Below are 22,209 nucleotides of genomic sequence, written 5' to 3'. Positions count from 1 at the left end.
GGTCAGCCTCACCTCCATCCCTGGGAAAGTGATGGAACACCTTATCCTTGGTGCCATCTTAAGGCATATCAGGGATAAGAGCGTTACGAGGGGCAGTCAACATGGCTTCACCAAGGGGAAATCATGTTTGACCAATCTTATAGCCTTTTATGAGGAAATAACACGGTGGATGGATGATGGCAGAGCGGTGGATGTGGTCTATCTTGACTTCAGCAAAGCATTTGACACAGTCTCCCACAGCATCCTCACAGCTAAATTGAGGAAGTGTGGTCTGGATGATCAGGTAGTGAGGTGGACTGTGAACTGGCTGAAGGAGAGAAGCCAGAGAGTTGTAGTCTATGGGGCGGAGTCTAGTTGGAGGCCTGTAACTAGTGGAGTGCCTCAAGGGTCAGTACTGGGACCAGTGTTATTTAATATATTCATCAACGATTTAGATGAGGGAATTGAGTGTACTATCAGCAAGTTTGCTGATGACACTAAGCTGGGAGGAGTGGCTGACACGCCAGAAGGCTGTGCTGCCATCCAGCGAGACCTGGACAGGCTGGAGAGTTGGGCAGGGAATAACTTGATGAAATATAACAAGGGAAAGTGTAGAGTCCTGCATCTGGGCAGGAACAACCCCAGGTTCCAGTATAGGTTGGGGAACGACCTGTTAGCAGTGTAGGGGAGAGGGACCTGGGGGTCCTAGTGGACGACAGGATGACCATGAGCCAACACTGTGCCCTTGTGGCTAAGAAGGCCAATGGCATCCTGGGGTGTATTAGAAGGGGGGTGGTTAGTAGGTCGAGAGAGGTCCTCCTTCCCCTCTACTCTGCCCTGGTGAGACCCCATCTGGAATATTGTGTCCAGTTCTGGGCCCCTCAGTTCAAGAAGGACAGGGAGCTGCTGGAGAGAGTCCAGCGCAGGGCAACAAAGATGATTAGGGGAGTGGAGCATCTCCCTTATGAGGAAAGACTGAGGGAGCTGGGTCTCTATAGTTTGGAGAAGAGGAGACTGAGGGGTGACCTTATAAGTGTCTATAAATATATAAAGGGGGAGTGTCACGAGGATGGAGCCAGGCTCTGCTCAGTGGCAAACAATGATAGGACAAGGGGTAATGGGTACAAACTGGAACACAAGAGGTTCCACTTAAACTTGAGAAGAAACTTCTTCTCAGTGAGGGTGACGGAACACTGGAACAGGCTGCCCAGGGAGGTTGTGGAGTCTCCTTCCCTGGAGACATTCAAAACCTGCCTGGACACATTACTGTGTAACACTATCTAGGTGTTCCTGCTCCGGCAGGGGGATTGGACTAGATGATCTTTTGAGGTCCCTTCCAATCTCTAGCATACTGTGATATATGTACTTGGTGACATGCTAAATCACCAGAGCAAAGAGGCCTCTTCATGATCTAGACACCTCATGGTCTCCCTTCAGCTGAAGCTTGCTGCATCTTAGTTGCGCACTCCAAGAGTGTTGCTGGACCCTCCCAGGGCTGATGCATGAAACTACTGAAGTCTAACTTCAGGGAGGCTGAGATTATTCCTGTAGAAAAGTCATCATTAGACTTTATATTCAGTTTCGTTAAAATACTATATACAGCTAAGAATCAGCTCCCCTATTGTTTCGATTCCATGATGGTACATATATTCATTGCTGTGGTATGTAGAGCTAGAGACAGACATATATGGTGTGTTATAGTACTCTATGCTCATACAATTTGGTATTTGGATGGGTAGCTAACCTAAATGCAGCCATGGTAGTTTGGCAGATATCCATCTAGTCTAATTCATCTTAAAATACCATTCTGCTTTTTAAATTTACTTCATTAAAGTACCATCTTCTGACTTAACAAGCTCATCTTCTGTGAGCAATTGGTGGCTTAGCTGTTTACTTTAATGACTGAAGTTAATTTTTGTCAATCGTGCTTTTGACAGTCCTGCACTCTGAGGAAGAAATGGGTTTGTAGGAGTAGCATTCTAGGAAGATCTCTGCAGCTCAGTAATTTCCAGGTTAATTCAGAAGTGATTGAAAATCCCTCCACATACCTCATTACCCCTGCAGGTTCAGCTTTTTTATGTGAAAGCTAAAGCTGTTATTTCTTGCATGTGGATCACATGTAAGACAAAAGCCAAATCAAAACAAAAAGACATTGTAATAAATTACTCAGACAAGTAAGTTACTCACACTCCTGCTCCCTTAAACAATATTTTTCATTTGAGAAAATACTCCCCAGCTTGAATGAATTGATCGCAATCTAGCCTTTGGCTAAAATACCTTTAGGGCTGCACTCTGCTTTGCTCTGAGTATCATGAATAATATTTTAAACAATGCTCAAAGGAATGGAGCACGCTGCTCCATAACTCATAGGTGTGCTTGCCACAAGTGTTAAATGACTTGTGAGTAAAGCTGTGCTTCAAACCCCATGAGTAATCACCCCATACCTGCAAAACAGTGTAAATTTGTTCAGTAATCAGAAAGGACAAAGACAATAATCTGTCTCCTTTTAAAACACATAACATTTCCCAAAACGTCCCTGTGTGTTAGCCTTCTATTACCCCTGAACTCTCCCCTGATGTCACAATATGTTTTGCATTCCTGTCTTTATTTTACATTTTCAGAACAATTTCAAAGCAATTTCAGTTGAGAAATAACATTTAACCAAATGTAAAGTTTCTGAAGTTTGCTTTTCACATTTGTTGCTATAAAGTACTGAAGCCATCCTAAGTACCTTTTGGGGCAAAATGATGCACAGAGATATAAATAAGCAAAATCACAGATCTAGCTTAGATGGGAATATTTTTTCATGGAGGGAACACTTTAATTAGATCAGATGAGGAAAGCAGACAGAAAAGTAGGCCAATAAAGATGCTAATAGTGCAACTGAATGTATAATCACAGAATCATAGAATCACAGAATGGTTGGGGCTGGAAAGGACCTTTAGATCATCTAGTTCCAATCCCCCTGTTACAGGCAGGGGCACCTCACACTAGACCATATTATCCAAGGCTCCATCCAACCTGGCCTTGAGCACTGCCAGGGATTTGCCACTTCTTTGGGCAACCCATTCCAGTGCCTCACCACCCTCACAGTAAAGAACTTCTTCCTTATATCGAACCTGAACTTCCCCTGTTTAAGTTTGAACCTGTTACCCTTTGTGCTATCGCTACAGTCCCTAATGAAGAGTCCCTCCCCAACACCCCTATAGCCCCCCTTCAGATACTGGAAGGCTGCTATGAGGTCTCCATGCAGCCTTCTCTTCTCCAGGCTGAACAGCCCCAACTTTCTCAGCCGGTCTTCATACAGGAGGAGTTCTAGTCCCCCGAGCATCCTCGTGGCCCTCCTCTGGACTTGCTCCAACAGATTCATGTCCTTCCTGTGTGGAGGACTCCAGAGCTGCACATGGTACTCTAAGTGGGGTTTCAGGAGAACAATGTGATAGAATGACAGAAATGGACCAAGAGACAGATACATATCTTGAAACGCAAGCAGCACTGTTTTTCAGCCAGGTTTGTACATTCCCATGGAGACTCGTGTGTCACGTGCTAAAAGCAGGTACTCTATCACTCTTCTCCCACTCGCATTAAAAACATTCACTTATTATAGACACACATACAAACAACAAAGGAAACACCTTAGGAAATAAGTTAAGCATATTGATATGTTAGTGAAAGCTGTCTTCAGTAGTGTGTTTTTGTTTCAATAATAAATCCTTGTGGGAGAGTTAGGCATCCTCAGAGTCTGGACATTTAAAATCTGAGTACTCTGAACATCTTATTCACAGCTGTTTATGATAACTAGAGAATTATTTCCATTTCAGTAGGTTTTAGTTGGGCTTCTGTCATACTGCACACATGAGCAATAATTCTAACTAATACTCATTAATATTAATTATAAGTAAAAATTTGCTTCTTTAAAACCTATTTTAAGGCAGGCTACCCCATGGAATGTAATGGACCTGTTTGGGTAGGAACCTCCCAGACCTCATACAATAGCCAAAGGATTTCTGTTGATCATGATAAAAGCACTCAAGAACTGCACATATGCAGACAGGATGGGATGCTGTGCTCTACCAGCACAGCAGAAGGCAGCAGCTTGAATAAGCTCCTTTTTCAGACGCTTTCACTTTGCTCTGCTTGATTGCTTACCTTGTTTTTGTGTTGCTGCACACCATTTTGAAGATCAGTTTGCATAGTTGCTTTTTTCCTGTTCCCTATTGTTGCTCACGCTATTTTTAACCAGTTTTGAGGTAACTCTTTTTCCCCCTTGGCATTAATTGAATGAGCAGAGTTCTTTATCTCTGTATCCAAACTTGGAACAAGCTATGATTTGGGAGATGGAATAATTAGTACCTTCTGCAACTGAATAAATGGTAGCAGTGGACAAAGCTGCCCTGATAGAAACAGAGATGCTGGACTCAGGGTCTTTTAACCATTATTTCACTGCCTAAGCAAATTAAGTAAATGTTTGATTGTCTCTTCCTTTCTGTTGTATATCAAAACAGAATAAAAGTAAGTAAAAATAAGTTCTGTTCTGGGACTGTTTCAATTGACAGAAGATTTACCTATTAGAAGGTTGTTTTTGTAGGTAAAATACGCACAGATGAGCTCTTCAACTTATATTTAAAGGGTCTGTTTATTGTTTTAAGCCTCAGTTTGCATTATCTATTATTGGTGCCAGGCGTCTTGAGAGAAATGCAACTTTTCCCTCATGACTTTTGTAGAGATGGGATGACAGACTAGGAACAAACCACTCCACCTCTGTTCCCACAGAGGTTCTGGGTTTTTGGAGGAATAGGTTTGGAGCAGCTAACATAGTCATCACAGTGGAAAAAGAAACATACTCATAAACCCCAAAAAATAGGGCAGCTCTCCTAGTCTCAATGGGTGGTAGCAGGAGGTGGCTCTAAAAGGAAGTCAAATGCTTCAGTTTATTGCAAGATGTCCTTTTAACTGCATGCTAAACTGGGATGTGGGCATATACCTAACTGATGCTTCTGGGCTTTACATTTAGAACAATCTTTGATGAAAGGAAACCAAATACCAAGCTCATTGAAGTCAGTAGCAGCATTCCCACTGACTTCAGTGGGAACGGGAGGTAGCTCACAGTCATTGCAGAATTGCTAAGAAGCTAGATTTATTTGAATCCAAATATGACAAACTTCTGTTTGTGATGGCATCTCATACAAGAGATTCTGGTAACAATAAAAGCTGACTTTGGTATTTCCATTCTGGCAAAAGTATTGGACAGATAGTCTACTTAGCTCAAAATGTGCTTAAGTCATTAAGAAAAACAGGATACCACACCCAGTTTATAAAGCACAGATTGTTAATGAAGCCACTCTTAAATGAAGTTGTACTGATTTTCACTGAGAGTACTGGTTGCTAGAAAGTGCAGGCATGAATCTAGAGAGGGTTCTGTTGCAAAATGTATAATATTTAAGAACCTGAACACTGTAACGTCCTGTTATTTTCACACAACTCTGCGGCTTTGTTGTCACAGCTCCTTTGAAAGATGCATGTGAACAGTGGCAAAAGATTCACAACTTCTAATTAAAAGACTTTTGTTAATATTTAAAGTAGCAAAAGCTCAGCGTTCAGTGTCCCTGAAGTGATGTACAGGCTAGTCACTTTCTCTTTGTATAGTCAGTAGAAGGCACAGTATGGGATATCTTTCCTGGGGTGCCCATTTCTAGTTTGACACATAATCAGCCCTTCCTTCCTTCCTTCCTTCCTTCCTTCCTTCCTTCCTTCCTTCCTTCCTTCCTTCCTTCCTTCCTTCCTTCCTTCCTTCCTTCCTTCCTTCCTTCCTTCCTTCCTTCCTCCCTTCCTTCCTTCCTCTCTTCCTCTCTTCCTCCCTTCCTCTCTTCCTTCCTCCCTTCCTCTCTTCCTTCCTCTCTTCCTTCCTCTCTTCCTTCCTCCCTTCCTTCCTTCCTTCCTTCCTTCCTCTCTTCCTCCCTTCCTCCCTTCCTCCCTTCCTTCCTTCCTTCCCATACACTTCCTCAGCCAAAGTATACATTAAAGTAATTTAGTACCGCCATTTGAGGGATGCCATAACATTAAATTACACCCACTTAAATAATTACATCTCTTTAGTTACAAATGATAAGATAAACTTATCATGTTTAGTGTGTGTACTTTTCGTGCAGTTATATAGCAGTTTACACGCAGAGCCTTTCCCAAAGTAGCAGAGGCAAAAAAGTCCTTCTGGAAATTTTTACCATTACACAAACATATTTGATTGTGGGAAATAATAATTCAAATAAGAAAAAGGTTATGGTAGAAAAATAAATGTAATCAAATGGGAATAAAAGCTAAAACTAGAAGGACAAGTTTCAATCAGTGTACTTTATACTCATTCTTAAACTTGATTAATTGTTAAGAGGAACACGAGCATTAAATTATGTCTTCTGTTGGCTTTATGAACTTCTCTGTGAGTACTTGCTCTCTCAGAGCATATACAGCTAATGGAACGTTAGTATCTTTACTCGAGTGGGCTATACCATACATAGAAAATGTGTGAGATAAGGGGAAAGCAGATGCTATAGCAGAGGGTAAGAAAGAATAATTCTGCAGACAAGATACCCCTCTACAACAACAGTGAGGACTATTCCTCACATTTTATTATTTGGCCCAAGGAAAGGAAAGAATATCTTTAGTCTTTTAAGAGCTAACCAAAATGCTGTTAGGAATCCCACCTGTTGCTATTTTAATCCACAGCACAGGATATATTTGTCCCTTGCTTTCAGAGGTATCCAGTTCATGGAAGATACCAGCTGTGTTTGCCTTTCCCTCGGAAGCCAGGACTTGTCCGTCCAGCTTGCTCTTGCTCATGCTTCGTGATTTGCAGCCTGCCCAGAAGGTGGTTATGCACATCTTCACAAATATCTCTCCTGCTCTTCTCTGGCTGCTTCACTCCCAGCTTTGTAAAAATATTTGAAGTTATATTGGAAAAAAAAAGAAAGGGAACACTGGAATGGTGATAATATTTGGTCCCTGGGGGTGGTTCATTCCTCTTGCATATAGCAATGTTAGAAATATATTGCAGTCTAAATGCAGCTCTGAACTTGGATCTGAATTCCAATCGGGGCCACAATCCAGTTTACATAAATATTTATGCTTGGCTCACTTTAGACATAGACCTTGCTGTTGGAATTTAGAGAGAAAACTGGAGTCCATTTCTTCAAAACTGCCTTTGACTTTTGCCATTCGAGTCTGGGGTGACACCCAGTTTTAAGACCCACAACCCCAGACAACTGACCCAAATCCATGCCATCCACAAAGCCCTTTCTGCCAGATTTTCTTCAAGAACACCTCCAGGATTAGCCTATGCATGAAACTAGCTGGAGCAATGAGCTTCTGCTTTTTCTCTTATGTTTAGATCTTTAGTAAGGCTTTGAGAGAGACACAGCTTTGGTCCTTGCCAGAGGGGGATGACATCTTAAAGCAGCCGTGAGGGAACTGAAACTGGGGCACTGAAAGCAGCTTCAGCTTACATGTTAGTTAAGTGCATGCTAGTTAAATATCCTTTGGAAGAGAGAGAGAGAGCAGGCATGACTGTGTAGCTTGGTGGTTAGACACTGCCCCGGGAGGTTGGGGTGCAGTCCCACAGCAAGCAGCGTATGGCTATTAAGAGCAGTTGTGAAGCTGACAGCACTATTGGATGCAATCAGCAGCTGACAGGGTACTGAGGAATATATTTCATCCTGGGAGTAACCACATGGCCATGTTTCCAAAACCGAGTGAAAAAAACAATAACAGCAAAAAAAGGCTGAATATTTCCCTTTGTCCCTCTTCTACAGGTTTTAATCTCACGGGACTGAAAAAGGAAAGATAAAACGATTTATTCTGAGGAAGAATGAAAGCAGCATTTGAAAGCTGGCTCCTCCCATCTCCTGAAGTCTCCATCTCTGGTCAATGTCCTGGAGACTAGGGCTCTCTGCAGGACTGGGAGTTATTGGCAAGAGAAGAATGAACACATCTACCAAATCAGGCAGACTGGGGATGACCACGTCTAAAATTGCCAGCAGCATGTCTTCCCAGGAAAACAGTGGGATGTTCAAACTCTGGGCGCAGAAGGGAAGGAAGGTGCCTCATCACAAAAGCTCCTCTTGATGAGGCCTGAGCAAAGTGACATCCTCTGGAAACACCTGCCCTGAGGATCATAATGGAGCTCAGGCAAGAGAGGAGCCCAGAAGTTCTCAGCTAGCAGGGCTCAGGCAGTGCTGATGCTCACAGCACTGAGAAGCAGCCCACCAGCAGCTCTGGGAATGCCAGTGGACATGCCCCACTGGAAGGAAGAAGCCAGGCCTTTGAAAGCCTAGCACTGATGTGTTGTGATCAGCTAAAACATCATCTAAAAGCATGATCTTAAAGAAAATGTTGTAAATGCCTATAGTATAGTAAATTTGGGATTTTAAAGAAGACAACATCTGAAAGGGGGCCTGCAAGGATGCCAGAGACGGACACTTCATCAGGGGTTGTAGTGATAAGACAAGGGGCAATGGCTTCAAACTTTTACTGTGAGAGTGGTGAGGCACTTGAACAGGTTGCCCAAAGAAGCTGTGAATGCTCCATCCCTGACAATGTTCAAGGCCAAGTTGGACACTGTGCATGAGAAAACCTGGTCTAGTGTGAGGTGTCCCTGCCCATGGCAGGGGAGGTGGAACTAGACGATCTTAAGGTCCTTTCCAACCCAAACCGTTCTATGATTCTATGGTGCTGTAATACCATAATATCTATCGTAAAAAATTATCTTGGATTTACGTGGTTATATAGGGACACACTAGACCTTATGATGTTCCTGCTATAAGACAGGGGGTGTAGATACTAGATACAAATGCTACAGTCATGGAAAAAAACTAAAAGCAGAAGCCTCAGGAAATATAGCATCAGAAAACATATGCCATGTGTCTCAAATCTCCTCTTTCTTGGGCAGCCAGCCTAGTATCCCTCATGTACACATTTGGTCTAAAAGCCTGGGAAGCAAACAGATGTGTTGCAGCCAGCACCCCTGCCAGGGTCACAGCCACATCGGGGTTGCCTGACTCCATGTACAATGACTCTCACAGGCTGCTGCTAGGAAGCTGAGCATTAGCGTACCCCTATGAGAATTTATGTGTTTATTCCTGTTTGGTGAACAAATGGGAGATACAATGTGATCAACATGTCTGTTCTCCTCTGACGTGTTTGTGTGACCTAGCACACCCTCCTTAGCAAAGGTTGTGCCACTTGTGAATTCAACCATGGCATTACACAGCAAACAGTGTAGTCTATCCCTTAGAGTATATTTTCCTTTCAATTGCTAGACATAGTTCACACTCTTTTAAAAATTCCTTTCATAAAGACATGTCCGTAACATGAGGAAGTGATGGCTATTACATAGTTGGGATAATTCTTCCTATATCATGCCTTGCTTCTTTATTCTTTTTGAATCAAAGATGGATACGTGAGATTGGAGCTCAGCAGACACTTTTTGCTGTGATCTCATTTTAAACTTTCCTTTGAGCTGCTCAGATACCAGTTAGTGTCCATATCACAGTTAATGATTCATTTTCATTTGCAGATAAGGGTCTAACAAAATATTTCTTGAAAAGTCAGTAACGCTGCTGAAAGGAAATCTCAGTAGGCAGAAAATAGAAGTAGATTTGAGAAATCACCTGTTCAGTAAGAAGCAGTTATTTTTCCAAAATTCCTGACTCACAGTGTGAGTTAGGGATTTGCATTACATTCATTTGTGAGTACTTGGTGAGAACAGCCTATGTCTGTTCTGACCTGTCTATTCACTGATCCCCTAAAGTTAATATGGGGCATAAGGACTGGGCTGATGTTTCTTTACTTAGTAATAAAACCCACAACCTTATGCTTATAAGCAGTGATAGTCTTGAGATTACGTTCTTCCAAATCCCCTGAAGCCTCATCTGAAATGGTTCAGTTGTTATCCCTTACAAAAGTGCAGTATTTATTGATATTTTGTGTTTGCAATTCATGTTCAAATCACAGCAGCCAACACATCTAGCAGGATAAAGGAACAGTCTAGTTCCTGTGCACAGATTTTTACACAATCCAAACAGTTCTTTGTTTTGTGAAAAACAGGGAGCGAGTAAGAAAAAAAAAAAGCCACACAAGGAAACTACAGGATATGATTCATAAAAATCCCACATCTCCTCTATATGCTCATACTGTCTTCTTTGAAAAAATAAATAAATTTTTTTGTTCTTTAGCAGTGTCTCAGTAAGCAATACATATACCAGAGAACAAGCGAGTTTAAAACAATGAACTAAAATTAGAAGAGGCAGATTCAGCATCTGAAGTCACAAATATACACACACACTTTATAGGGCGAAGGCATCTGGAAGAAATATAGGCACATGGACTGTCTGGGTGCTGGCATTAAGACTGTAGCTCAGGAGATTCATTTGTCAGCTAAAAGCTCTTTGTGGATCCTCAAACAAGTCTTTTAATCCTATCTGTGAAAAGAGACAGCAACTGTTCTGCTGTTGTGGCTGTTGTGAGGATGAAGCCCTGGGTGTTTACAAGGATCTTGGATTTTCATATTGAATGCCACTGAAATAAAATTATTTCTTCAATCCACTCAGTGACTCAGTTTGAGCCATTTTGCTGTTCAAAGTCTACTTCTTACTGAACTGGAAGAGAAAGATACAGTGTGCACCATTCATTGGCACTTTAGCATTAATAACAATATTTTTTCTCGCATATTCATATTTTTCCCTAACAAAAAAAACCCAACAAAACACCAAAACAACAAACCGCCCTGTGCAGCCAGATACTTGCTACCCACAACCAAGTCTCAGTAGACCCTATCAGCTCCATCAATAAACAGCTTAAATTCTCTTGAGAAGCATGTTCAACAATATCAAGAAGCAGCCAGTTCTACATAAGAGCCTGAGGAATCATAACGTGTGACCAGGACAGCTCCTTCCGTATTGTGCCATCAACCAGTAATAAAAGGAAGAGTTACTTACACCTACAGAGGGGGAAAGACAGCAATCATGATACATGCAAATTTTGACATTACAGAGAGGATTCAGGAGCAGCGTCTGATACCACTCTAGATTTATATCCCCAGTGCAGATACAGGCTCTGAAGAATGCAACATGAGCTATTGTAGGTCAGTGAAGACAGAAAGGTTTTCCAGCATCCAATATTCCTAAAATTTCCAAAGATTTCATTGCAAGGCATGCTACACCATCAAGATGCTTCTCATTAAATAATTCATTGGACGTTTTAAAGGAAAACTGAGTCCACATATTCATTTTTAAGTTTTTCTGTTCTTTCTGCTGTTTATAGATGTTGCAGCTGTTTTTAAACTACACACTCAACTTGCAATATGAACCCAAATGCCCAGTGCAGGCAGTAGCTCAGAAGCGGCAGGAACTGGTTCTTTCTGGCTAAGGTGGCAGAGACAGAGCTGTTACACATCACGTGTAGTGACAGACAGCAGACATTTGCATTCTGACTAGCATCATACATATTTATATAAGATGATTTTGGAGGGATGAGAAGAGGTGGCTGATAATGAGAGAAATCAATTAATTTTGGTTTTGTTTCCAAAGAATCAGTTGTTATTTTTCCTGATCCATTTGGTAGCTAGAGTAAGGAATCATCTAATTCATACTTCCTCACAGACCAAATTTATCATAACAAGACTAGATTAGTTGTAGTCACTACTAGATTAACTATAGATGTTCCGATGAGATTCTCAAGACAAGGTTATCTAAAATACTGAGAAAAATGTTAGACCTTTACTAATTGTGTTGAAGGAGAGAGAAGTTGAGAAGATATTATTACAAATTACCCCAGTTATGTTCATATTTCTTGTTACTGTGTGGAGTCTAGTAGCATTGTATGTAGTTAGGCTGGGCCACTCTTACAGCTGAGATCAGATACTGTGAACATGGAAAGTGGGCCTGTACTGATTTGGGGAACATAAATATTTGTAATGCATGCTTTCACCCTAATCAATTGATAGATATTTTAATCTGATAACTCTTAATAACTTTAACACAGCCTAATATTTAATTAGATTAGACAGTTAAAGAACAATGCATTCAGGTGCTATAATGATCTGAATGTTTGCAAAATGAGGTCGCTTGTATGTAAAATATACCACAAAAAAGGTAATTTGAGATCTTACTAGCAATATCCTATTCAGTTATTAGTGAAGACATTAATGTGGCAGTTATAACTGGCTGGATATTTTTCAGTCATATGTGGACCAAGAGATTCAGTCTGAAGCAGCATATGAGCCAAGAGGAGTAAATAAGATAAAGTTTGCACAAAATTCTGGACCCATGCTCTTACTTAGCTTCTAGTCAAGTACAGAACCTCATTCTGGGTTTCCACTGAACCTGCTCCCTTTAGTAGGCAAGCCCAGAAAAAGATGGAAGAAGAATCTTGAAACTCTACTTTCTAAGATTCCAAGAGGCCTGTATGAAAAAAGTACTGTACCCAGGCCACTGATAGCAAATGGAAAAATAAAATCCTTCTGGGAAAAAAAAAAAAAAAAGGAGAGAGAAAAAATATCTCAATACTTTTTCTGAAACCATAATTTTAACATTGTCTTCCTCTTGTTTGGCAGGGCAAAGAAGCAGAAATAAGGAAGAAGAGCAGTGGCTCAACACATATTCATTCAGCTTTTATCTCACTATTCTACTCCTTTCAAAACTGTCAGCGGAAAGAAAGATTTTTCCCAGGGAGAAGGATCTCCAAGGTAAGCAGTGAAAAAGCATGAGAGAAGGAATCTGGAAGAATTCACTCCCTCCCACCTACAAGAGATTCCTAGAAGCATTGTTAGCCTGAAGGTTTCCAAAAACCCACTCCACTTCTCAAAGGCAGGGTCATTTCTGTGGCGGGTTGATTTTAAAGCAGAAATGGTGTCTAGCTGGAACCTCTCACAGGGTTGGAATGTTAGAAGGATTCCCAGGAGAGAGGGTTTAATGTACAAAATTGCTGCAGGTGAGGCAGCTAGAAAGACACGATGAATGCAATTTATGACAGAGATCTGCAATTTATCACAGTGGAATCACAGGAAACAAGCAGAGCAGAGAAGCAGATAGATAGGCGGGATAGATTAAGCTCCTCTGGGCATGGAACTTCCTTGAAATATGCCAAGGAAATTACACGTTACACATCCAAATTTTCAAACAATATTTTACTGATTGGAGTGGAGCTCTGCATTTCTGGGGCTTGGGTCCTTTTCCCCAGAAAGGAAAAAGATGTGTTATGCTGAAGGATGAAATAAAGCTAAAATTGTAGGATGCTGTTTTGCTTTATTTTGGTTTTAACCCGCCTCTGGAGCAGCTCTGGATACGTGCCAGGAGGTAGGGATCTGCATGTGCAAATCAAGTGCCTGTACTCTCCTGCCCACTAAGCTTGCAAGTTTAGGTGCATGAATCTCCGCCCACAGGAACAATTTCAATCTGTGAGCTGACAGGGTGCAAGTGATCAAAGTGTTCTCACAGCAAACACACTCCTTCCTCACATCACTGCTTTTGTGGGGTGCCTTTCTTGAAACAGGTCTGTTGTATCAGTGTAACAGCTCCCAGTTTTACAGCAGCAGGGCTGGCGTGGTTCTGTGGTCCAGAGTATTGCTGCAGTGTGCTGGATATTCCCCACCTCCCACAAAGCAGGAGAATTACAGCTTTCAAAACAGCACATGTACTATTTAAATAGTTTCACTGGGAGGGGAATTACGTGTTCTGCAGTGTTGCAGGACAATGAGGCAAAGGAACTCTAGAATATGTGCTTGGTGTTAAAGCTGGAGCTCTGCAATGCTCTGTTTTGTGTGCGTTTTAGCCTGCTGTGTAACATTATTTTTACATTAACATTTGTGGTTCCTTTTTTATGCACTCCAGCTTCACCATGCTCCACCCTTTATATTTTAACAATCAGATTCCTATGATTCAACCAGGGGTGGCATGTTCAAAGCTCCACTTCTTTTTAGCACTGATTAAACAGTAAAAAAACAAATGCAAGAAAAAGCTCAGAGTATCAAACAAGCTTACTTCAAATAGCTTTTATTGACACTAGGACAAGACTATAGCCAAAGAATTATACAAAACACAAAACAAAAGGAATTTTAACAATCCGTTTAAGACTATTTCACGCCAATCCAATGCTCGTATATCTATAATCAACAAAGTTCTGGAGCACAGTATTACTTCACGTTACTCATTGGATGCTTTCAGATACAAAAATGTATCAGGAATAACAACAATGGTTCCTTTTACTCTTACTGAAATATTACTATTGACCTTTAAAAGTGTTGCCCTTTGGGTCAGTCCCACTGATGCTTTATGCCTTAGAATTTGATCTGCCTGGAAAGACAAATTACAGATAAACTTCTAGTACACTGAGCAAAAGGACTGTTTCTTATCATAGAAACAGACAGCAACATGAAATTCCCAAGAAAAAAATAAACATTTCAGCTGTTCATCTCTAGACCAAAAAGTCGCTGTTGTAAAAAAAGTGACAGTAAGTTTGCTTTGAAAGCTTTAGTTATGACTTTACTAAGTATTGCTTTATGCTTTCCTATTGCATCATAACGTGAAATTTTAAGCCAATCAAGGAATTTAAAATAGCAGTAAACTGAGCAGCAAGAGACATGAGTATGAACCTGTTCCCTTAATACATGATGTATACACCCTCCTGAAGCCAACAGACTGTATCCGCTACTGACAGTGCTCTCTCAGACAGACTTTTCTAGAAGCCAGAACTGGCACTTCATATCAGAAACAGGGATGTGTGGCCAAATTTAAATCTATATCTGTGCTTTCTTTACAGTTTCTGTGTGACTGAGTGCAAAGTTAAGGTTTCTTTAGCTACCTCCTGGATCTTACCCAAAGCCTGTTAGAGAAGGGATTTCAGTGGTCCTTGAATCAGAGCATCCTACAGCTCTCCTACTGCAAACATGTATTGGCAGGCATACCATCGGGAATGGGTTAATGTGTGGAGGTCTTAGCACAGAATCACTCACTGCACAGTACCAGTGCCACTGGTTTAATGTGTCACTTGCCTTTAGACCATACATGTAGGAGAATGTCTTCCTTGTAAATTACCCAACTCACAATGTACTAATTAACATCCGAACAGTAGCATCTTTGATGGTGCAGAACAATTTATATTTTGCTATACACTATTCTAATAGGCTGAACCACAGAGCACGGCACTACAGCAGGATGAAGGACTGTGCATAAGAGATACAATTAACAGTTGCTGGCGTGTCCTTTTTGGTCTTCACTCTCTGTAGTGTGTTATTTGCAAGAGACTAAAACTGAGCTAGTAACGGGATGTCATGGGACAAAAACCTTTTGGATCAAGTGAAAATATTACATTGTTAAAATCAAAATGGGTCCCTTTTGAGGTTAGAGAGGAATGTGAGTTTCACAATTTCTTTTTTTAACCATCAGCAGACAGCCAGATAAATCGTACGCATACAATACCACTTCAGTTTGGATCTGTCACAAAAATGAAGCATTTAATTGCTGCTGGAAGTGACAAAGATAAGCTCTTCTTATTCCCACACCAAGGGCAGGGACATCTATCAGAAAAGACAGACTTCTTTTTGTTTTTGTTGTTGTTGTTTTCTATGTGCTACAAGATCGAGTTCAGTTACACATAAGAAAACAAAACAAGTTGCTTACCTGACAAAGTAAAAGGTTGAATGATAATTGAGAACCCAAACTCCTCCAAATCCAGGATGAAAAGCAGGTAGCAGAAACCTGATTTAAAATAATTTTTTTCCCAGCAGGTCCCCCCACCATGTACATATTCTGGTTTACTTCCATATGGAGTCTGTAAAAAACTAAAAAAAAAAGTACAATGGTTCACAAAGCTGTATTGTGACCTTTTAAAATAAAACAACTGTGCGCTGCTATGCTTCTGAAAAGGCCACTATTGGGGAAAAAAAGGATGCTATCAGTCGTATTACAAAGTGTCTGCTGCGGGCTGATAGCTTATTGGGCAAATGAAGAGCATACACTTCAGGGCAGCACACCTGGCTACTGCTGCTTAGGATGAAAAATTGTACAGTGAGGTCCATGGCTGTATCCTTGTGGGATGGAGGGGGCATTTCCCAAAGAATAAATGCTCGCTGAGTGCCTCCTTGCCCCTGCAAGCTAGCAGAAGTTAATTGCCTCACAACCATCTATGGTTTTGGAAAAGTTCCCTCTAATTCTTTGTCCCAGACACATTGCCCTGAAAGTGTCCTGCTGTCTGTCTACACAAATTAGTCAGTCTCTACATTCTTGTTCTCTACAGGACCTCTGGTGTTCTAATATTTCATCTCTGGTTATGACTTTCAGCTTTTTAGGGAGGCTGCACTTAGATAAGACACCAACTCAAATACCACATACTCTAGACAGGGATTCATTTTGCCGCTTTCAACTGGCAGCATGTTGACTTTTTTGCAAAGAAAAGAAATAGCCATCTTTGTTTATATAACAGCTGTTTATATTTTCTTTTTCTGTAATGATGTTTACTTAAGTTAGCTTAATGATTTTATTTTCCTTGCCTGAAATTAGTTACTTCATTTTCACTGAAAGCAAAATTAGGAAGGTACATAATTAAAAAAGGGACTAATTCTGTCTTCTTTACACTGACAAAATTCCCATGAACTTTGATTACTCACTAGGAATTTTGCCTGAAAAAGGATCATATAATCAAGCACTTCATTGCTGTAGATTATATTAAAGACAAACGAGCACATACAGAATTTCTGCACACAGAGTCTCAAAATGAAGTGCAAGACGCTCTTAAGTTCTGAGATTTACTGCTCTTCATTGATCTTACTCCAGCCCAGGTAAAACCTTTAAGCTGGATGAAAATCATTCTTTTCTTGATATCCTGAGTCGTATCTCTTTTTAGTTGTCAGTTTCTACTAATAATTTAATGACCTAAGAATACAAAAAACAAAAAAAAAGAATATAATAAAAACCCAATTGCACTTAACATTTAGTCCCTAAAGCTAGGGAAGAATATGAACTGAGCAAGCATGATAGTGGTACTTGCTGCTGAGGCATGTCTCATTCTGGAGGTTGGTGGCTCAGGGAAACCTTGATCCACAGGCAGAATCCAAATTCGTGCACACTTTCCCTGTGAGGCAAAGATCCACTGCTAATGACAATGGCAGCCTGGAGTGGCAGTGCCTTGGGATGTCCTTCTGCCTGCTGACAGCCCCTGTGTCCCCAGCACCAGGCAAAGAATCACCTGGGTCTGAGGGCTCTCTGCCACCTCCTCAGCTTCAGCTTCCCCATGGAATCACACAAGGAACCACGATTTGCCCCATCTCATTTGTGCATTTCAGCTTTTTTTTTTTCAAAATAATCTAAGCTCAGATGCAGATACTTTGGCAGCCAGCTTGAAATACCTGGGACTGAATTTTCAGAGGTGTCAATCTCCCTAGCCTAAGCTGAGGTCTATGGGGGACATGAGACTGTGATGTCTCCTCAAAAACAGCTCCCATGCCTCTGAATTTGGACATTAGAAATGGAGAAATATGTAATTTGTACATCTTTCTGAAATTCTTGGAATTTGTTGTTGAATCCAGCTAAAACTGGGCACTTTTAAGAGCTTCTATGTGAATATTTCCCTGGAAGTATGTCTAAAATTGCTGGGAGAAATTTAACTGTAATCCATGGGGAGCTATTGATGGTAATAAAAATACTGTGAGAAGAAAACAGCAGCAAGTGAAACTGCCCTCTCAGAAAGCCCAGGTCTGCTTTGAAGGAAGTGTTGATATTCACCATAAGCCTCAATCATTTCCCAGAGGGCTATACGGTGCCTTGTAATGACATAATCAAAAAGTAATGGTGCTCTGGACTTAAAGGAAAGGGAAAAAAAAAAAAAGCAGGGCCTGATCCATCTCCTGTTGAAATCAAAGAGGATTTTGCTATTGACTTCAGCGAGAACAGAGTTCTGGACACAATCTGTGTGCAGTTTATTTGTACATTTGCTTATCCAAATGATCCCAACTTTAACCATAGCATGTCTGGACATCTGTCTGGGAGTATGCCTGTACAAATGCGTAAGTGTGAGTTTATAATGTGGTTTAATTCAAATTATTCCGGCATTTTAAAGGCAGTTCCAGCTACAAAGGATAGCTTTAGTTGATTTCCACTCCAGAATATAGACTTTAATTGGTAAAGTTTGTAAATCATATTTCAGGCTGCAATTCACATCCAGTTTCATGCGAGCTAAGGACACAAGCAGATTTTGCATTTGTGGGGTTAATTTCAAAATGCTCTTACTATGTGCCCAATTAAAATTTTGCAGCCACTATTTCAAGATGTGAAAAGCTCTACAAATCACCCAACTCATCAGCTATGGTCCTTGGTTTCCTTGAAGGGAAATTTCTTTGAAGACCACAAGAAAATCACAGTAAATGGCAAGTAAGATTGCCATCACAAGTCTGCTGAAAATTCAGGATGAGATGAACTCCTGATTGCTTTAGTCATGTGAACAACCCCTTCAGAACAGCCCAAAGTCAGGCAAGGTGGCTTTCACCAGGAGTCAATTTAGCCTGCTGGGACTCTGCATTACTAAAATGAGCATGATTTTGGCTTGTTAATGGGGGGTAGAATTTTATTTCATTTTCTGAGAGGCATACACCCATTTTAGAGTAAGCCTTTCAGAATAAAAGTTTACTTCACATTATAGGAAATGACATTTTTTTTTCACATTTCCCTTTTCAAAGCATGCCTCAGATTTCTAACTTGTAGCAGAAAGTTTTTGTATAAGTAATAAAAGTCTTTAAAATTAAAATGCTAATCGTAAACAAACCCAAATGCATGAAAGATATAGTCTGACTGCATAACAAAAGAGAATTATATAATTCTATTTGAGTGAAATCTTTCATCTTTGATTTACAGGTTTGAGTATGCCTATAAATGAAACCATATTGTTCCATATCTTTCATATCATGGCCTTCCCCAAAATCTTGCTTTAATTAAGGTTCCTTTCAGATTTCAGAATAAAAAGCATGACAGTCTTCACTTATGGCTTTAATATATCCTTTGAGTTTGGAAAATATATAAAAATGAACATCACTTGCGTTTAAACGCTGAGAGAGCTATCAAATACTGCAAGCTGAATACTTCAAGGTATCTCCAAGGGTTCATTAGGTGAGAAAGTTGTAAACAAAATAAAATTTGCTGTAGCAGAGTTTTGTTCATTCGAAGTAGTCTTACATACATGCCCTATCTCTTTCTCTGACGGTAAGGCAACACGTGTAACAGTTTAAGCGTTCATTATCAGCTAAAGGCACAACTATGTTACGTTCTCAAACATGGAATTAAACAGCTAAAGTCACATTGCATGGAGATCTTGCTGCACTTTGGGGAGCTAAAATAAAGCATAAACCGTTAGAAGCTTCTTAAGCAACATCAGTTCTCTTGGTGCAGGACTATATAAAGAATCAGTTTGTATCCACATGACAACCTGTAAAAACACCCTCAACACAACCTCCACAGAAACACCTGAGCTTCAGATGAACTGCACGCAGTTACTGAAGATCGCTGCTCTTAGAGTCAGGATGCAGAAAGATTTCAGAACAAAGTAAAAACACATTTGAAAAGCCATCCACACTTGATCTCTGCTGCACATATGGTGAGAGCTACTGTCAAATACAGAGGGTACAGCACTTTTTTTCTTTAAAGGCAGAAGATCACTCATTTTAGAATGTGTTTTCACGATAGAAGAGATTACATGAAATGGGGAGGGATGCCCGGAAGAAGGGAAAGGAAAGTAAAGCACCAACAAGCACAGTACTTCAGGGGATTTATAGTACAATAAGAAGTGCTTTCCCTTTAGCTAAATTTCCTCATTGTAATTTACACACCTTTCACTTATTCGTCTAAGAACCCATGACAGGGGGTTAAAAAATGGCTCATAAAATAAAGGTGTCCTTTTTTTTTTCATTACACAGAGTGAAGAAAACTAATACTATTAACAATTTAACACAGTATGAAAAAAATTACCCAGTAAAAATTGTCAGAAAGTGATTCATAGGGTTCACCGAGCACTTTGCTGGCTGTTGGAATTCTTGTATCTATAATCTATCATATAGAATTTTGTAATACTCTATTTCACAATTTATGTTGTGAGTGGGTCAAACAGCATATAAAAAGCATGCTCTAGACTCTTTCTCCCAAGCCCGTTTTACTGTAACTCTAGAATTGTAGCAGTTATATTTAAGGAATCTTTAGGGCCCTTTCAAGTCCATCCAAAGAACAAGTGAAGTTGCTATTCAGTTTTGTGCCCAGTGTTTATGTTCCATCTGATCTGTGCCACCCAAGCAGCAGACAAGACATGTCTGAGGGTGCTTTTGGGGGATACACAATGATGTCACCCACAGGAAATATCAGGGAGGACTTGGCACTTCAGAAGGCTGGCTCTTCTTCCATGGGCTCGCCAGCAGCTCTGTAAAAATAAACAGGCAATCAGAATACGGCACAAGAGTACACAATGACATTGTAGATTTTCATGCATAATCAAAGCTGATTTTTCAGCTCTCTCTGATGTTTATTTGTGTTATTCAGTTATCCATAAATAGAGTTTCTTTCCTAGGAAGTATAAACAAATGTCAAGTGGAAAAACATTTTAGATCCAAGCAATCACTGAAAATGTTCCTGTTTATATTAAAATATGTCAGAATATTTTATAACTTTTTGTCCAGAAATGTACATGCTTTGTGTCAACAGAGTCAAATAATTTCATGAAAAAAATAGCTGTGATACTTATTTTACAAGCTTTTGCAACTAAAAATACATGTATTTATTTTTTTCGAGTGGATAAAAAATTACAACAAAACAGTTTATTAGTAACCTAGTTGTTAGCAATGTTTCCTCTGGGGTTCTTCTTCAGCCTTCTGATTTTTGATTCTGAGAATTTAGAAGTGCATTGCCTGACTGCCTGCAGTTTCTGGGACCAAATTCTGAGCTCAATCAGCAAGGTCACTGTCATAGAGAAGGTATCTATTAAGAATATTAAATAGGGTTATACATGTATCTTTTGTTTGAAAGTCTCTGGGTAATAATCAGGTTAGGTAAGATGAGCTCTTTAAAACAACCAATAATGGGGACATACACTGAGCCAGAAAAAAGTGTCATAATTCCTTGTATCTGGCAAGCTATTGTACCCGAGGATTATCCTGGCAATTATAAAATGGGAAGCTCCTGAGATCACAGTTACTGTTGAAGGGCATAAGAATTTGGACATAAACCAATTTTCACCTGAGTCTGGCAGAATACCCTATGACAAATGAGCTGAAGACCTCCCTAAAAAATAGTCCCTTCAAGCAATTTTGAAATGAGGGTAGAGAAAAAATAAGTGCAAATTAATAAATAAGATATTTACTGGATAAATCTTGTAAGCCAGTATAATAACTGGCTTTAGTGAAACATCCCTCAGAAAGTACAAACTCGTGAAATCCCATGAAAAAAAAAAGTAATTAATGGGGCTTGCATGGGCTTTGGTAATTTATTCAGCAAGGAAGCCAGAGAATTCTAAATGAATCTGGAGTTTATTACAGTCTTTCCCAATGAAAAATTTAGCAGTGTGCCTTTAAATGATTTTATGGAGGTTATTCTTTTATGATTTGGAATGATCACAGATAGTATGTTGAAAAATATGTCAGATGAATGATATGTGAAAAATAAGATATTTTCAGACTAATAATTTCCAAAGGATTATTGACCCTAAAAGATTATTACTCTATAAATCTCAAATGTTTTGGTGCTCCACCACACGGTGGAGAATGTTCCCTACGTACAGTACCCACTGCAGCTCCCTCTTTCCTGAGAGGCAAGGTGAATCCCTTTTGCATTTCTTTTTACCCCTGTTACATTGCTCTGGCTTGCAGCAGAGACCGCACAGTGGCAGCCAGGGTGGGATAGAGCCCAGCCTGTTGCTGATGTCCTCAGGTTTGATAAAGGATCATGCACCATGTGGGGGATTCATACTGATGGTGTATGTTGCTGTTGTGCTGATCACACACTTCCACTTTGTCCAGCCACATTTGGAAGACCTGCATGTCCTCTGGCATAATGCAAATGTGCAATAAGCCCTTGCTAAACATCCAGGACCTAATGAGTCTGTCTGGAAAGGGGATAACTTGAAAGCAGATAACAGTTCAGCTCTTAAGTTGGGCTGTGAGTAAGCAAATGAGAAGGCATAGTTGTCAATAGATTTCAATTAGAGATTGTCAGAGCA

General features: G+C 40.2%; 1 protein-coding gene across 2 annotated transcripts in view; it reads right to left on the bottom strand.

Moving 5' to 3' along the window:
• Positions 1 to 18,985: 18,985 nt before the first annotated feature.
• HDAC9 (histone deacetylase 9) overlaps positions 18,986 to 22,209 on the bottom strand; it is a 387,421-nt gene continuing 384,197 nt past the window's right edge. For both annotated transcript variants that reach the window (XM_062616787.1, XM_062616797.1), the window contains exon 27: positions 18,986 to 20,418. In XM_062616787.1, coding sequence (XP_062472771.1) covers positions 20,379 to 20,418 — 40 coding nt within the window. In that variant the 3' untranslated portion in view covers positions 18,986 to 20,378. The remainder of the gene's footprint in view (positions 20,419 to 22,209) is intronic.

This window comes from Pezoporus occidentalis, unplaced genomic scaffold (assembly GCF_034315485.1).
Source record: "Pezoporus occidentalis ecotype Australia unplaced genomic scaffold, CSIRO_AGI_Poc_V1 ctg103, whole genome shotgun sequence".
Classification (NCBI taxonomy): Eukaryota; Metazoa; Chordata; class Aves; order Psittaciformes; family Psittacidae; genus Pezoporus; species Pezoporus occidentalis.
This window is presented reverse-complemented; position numbering and strand designations above follow the sequence as displayed.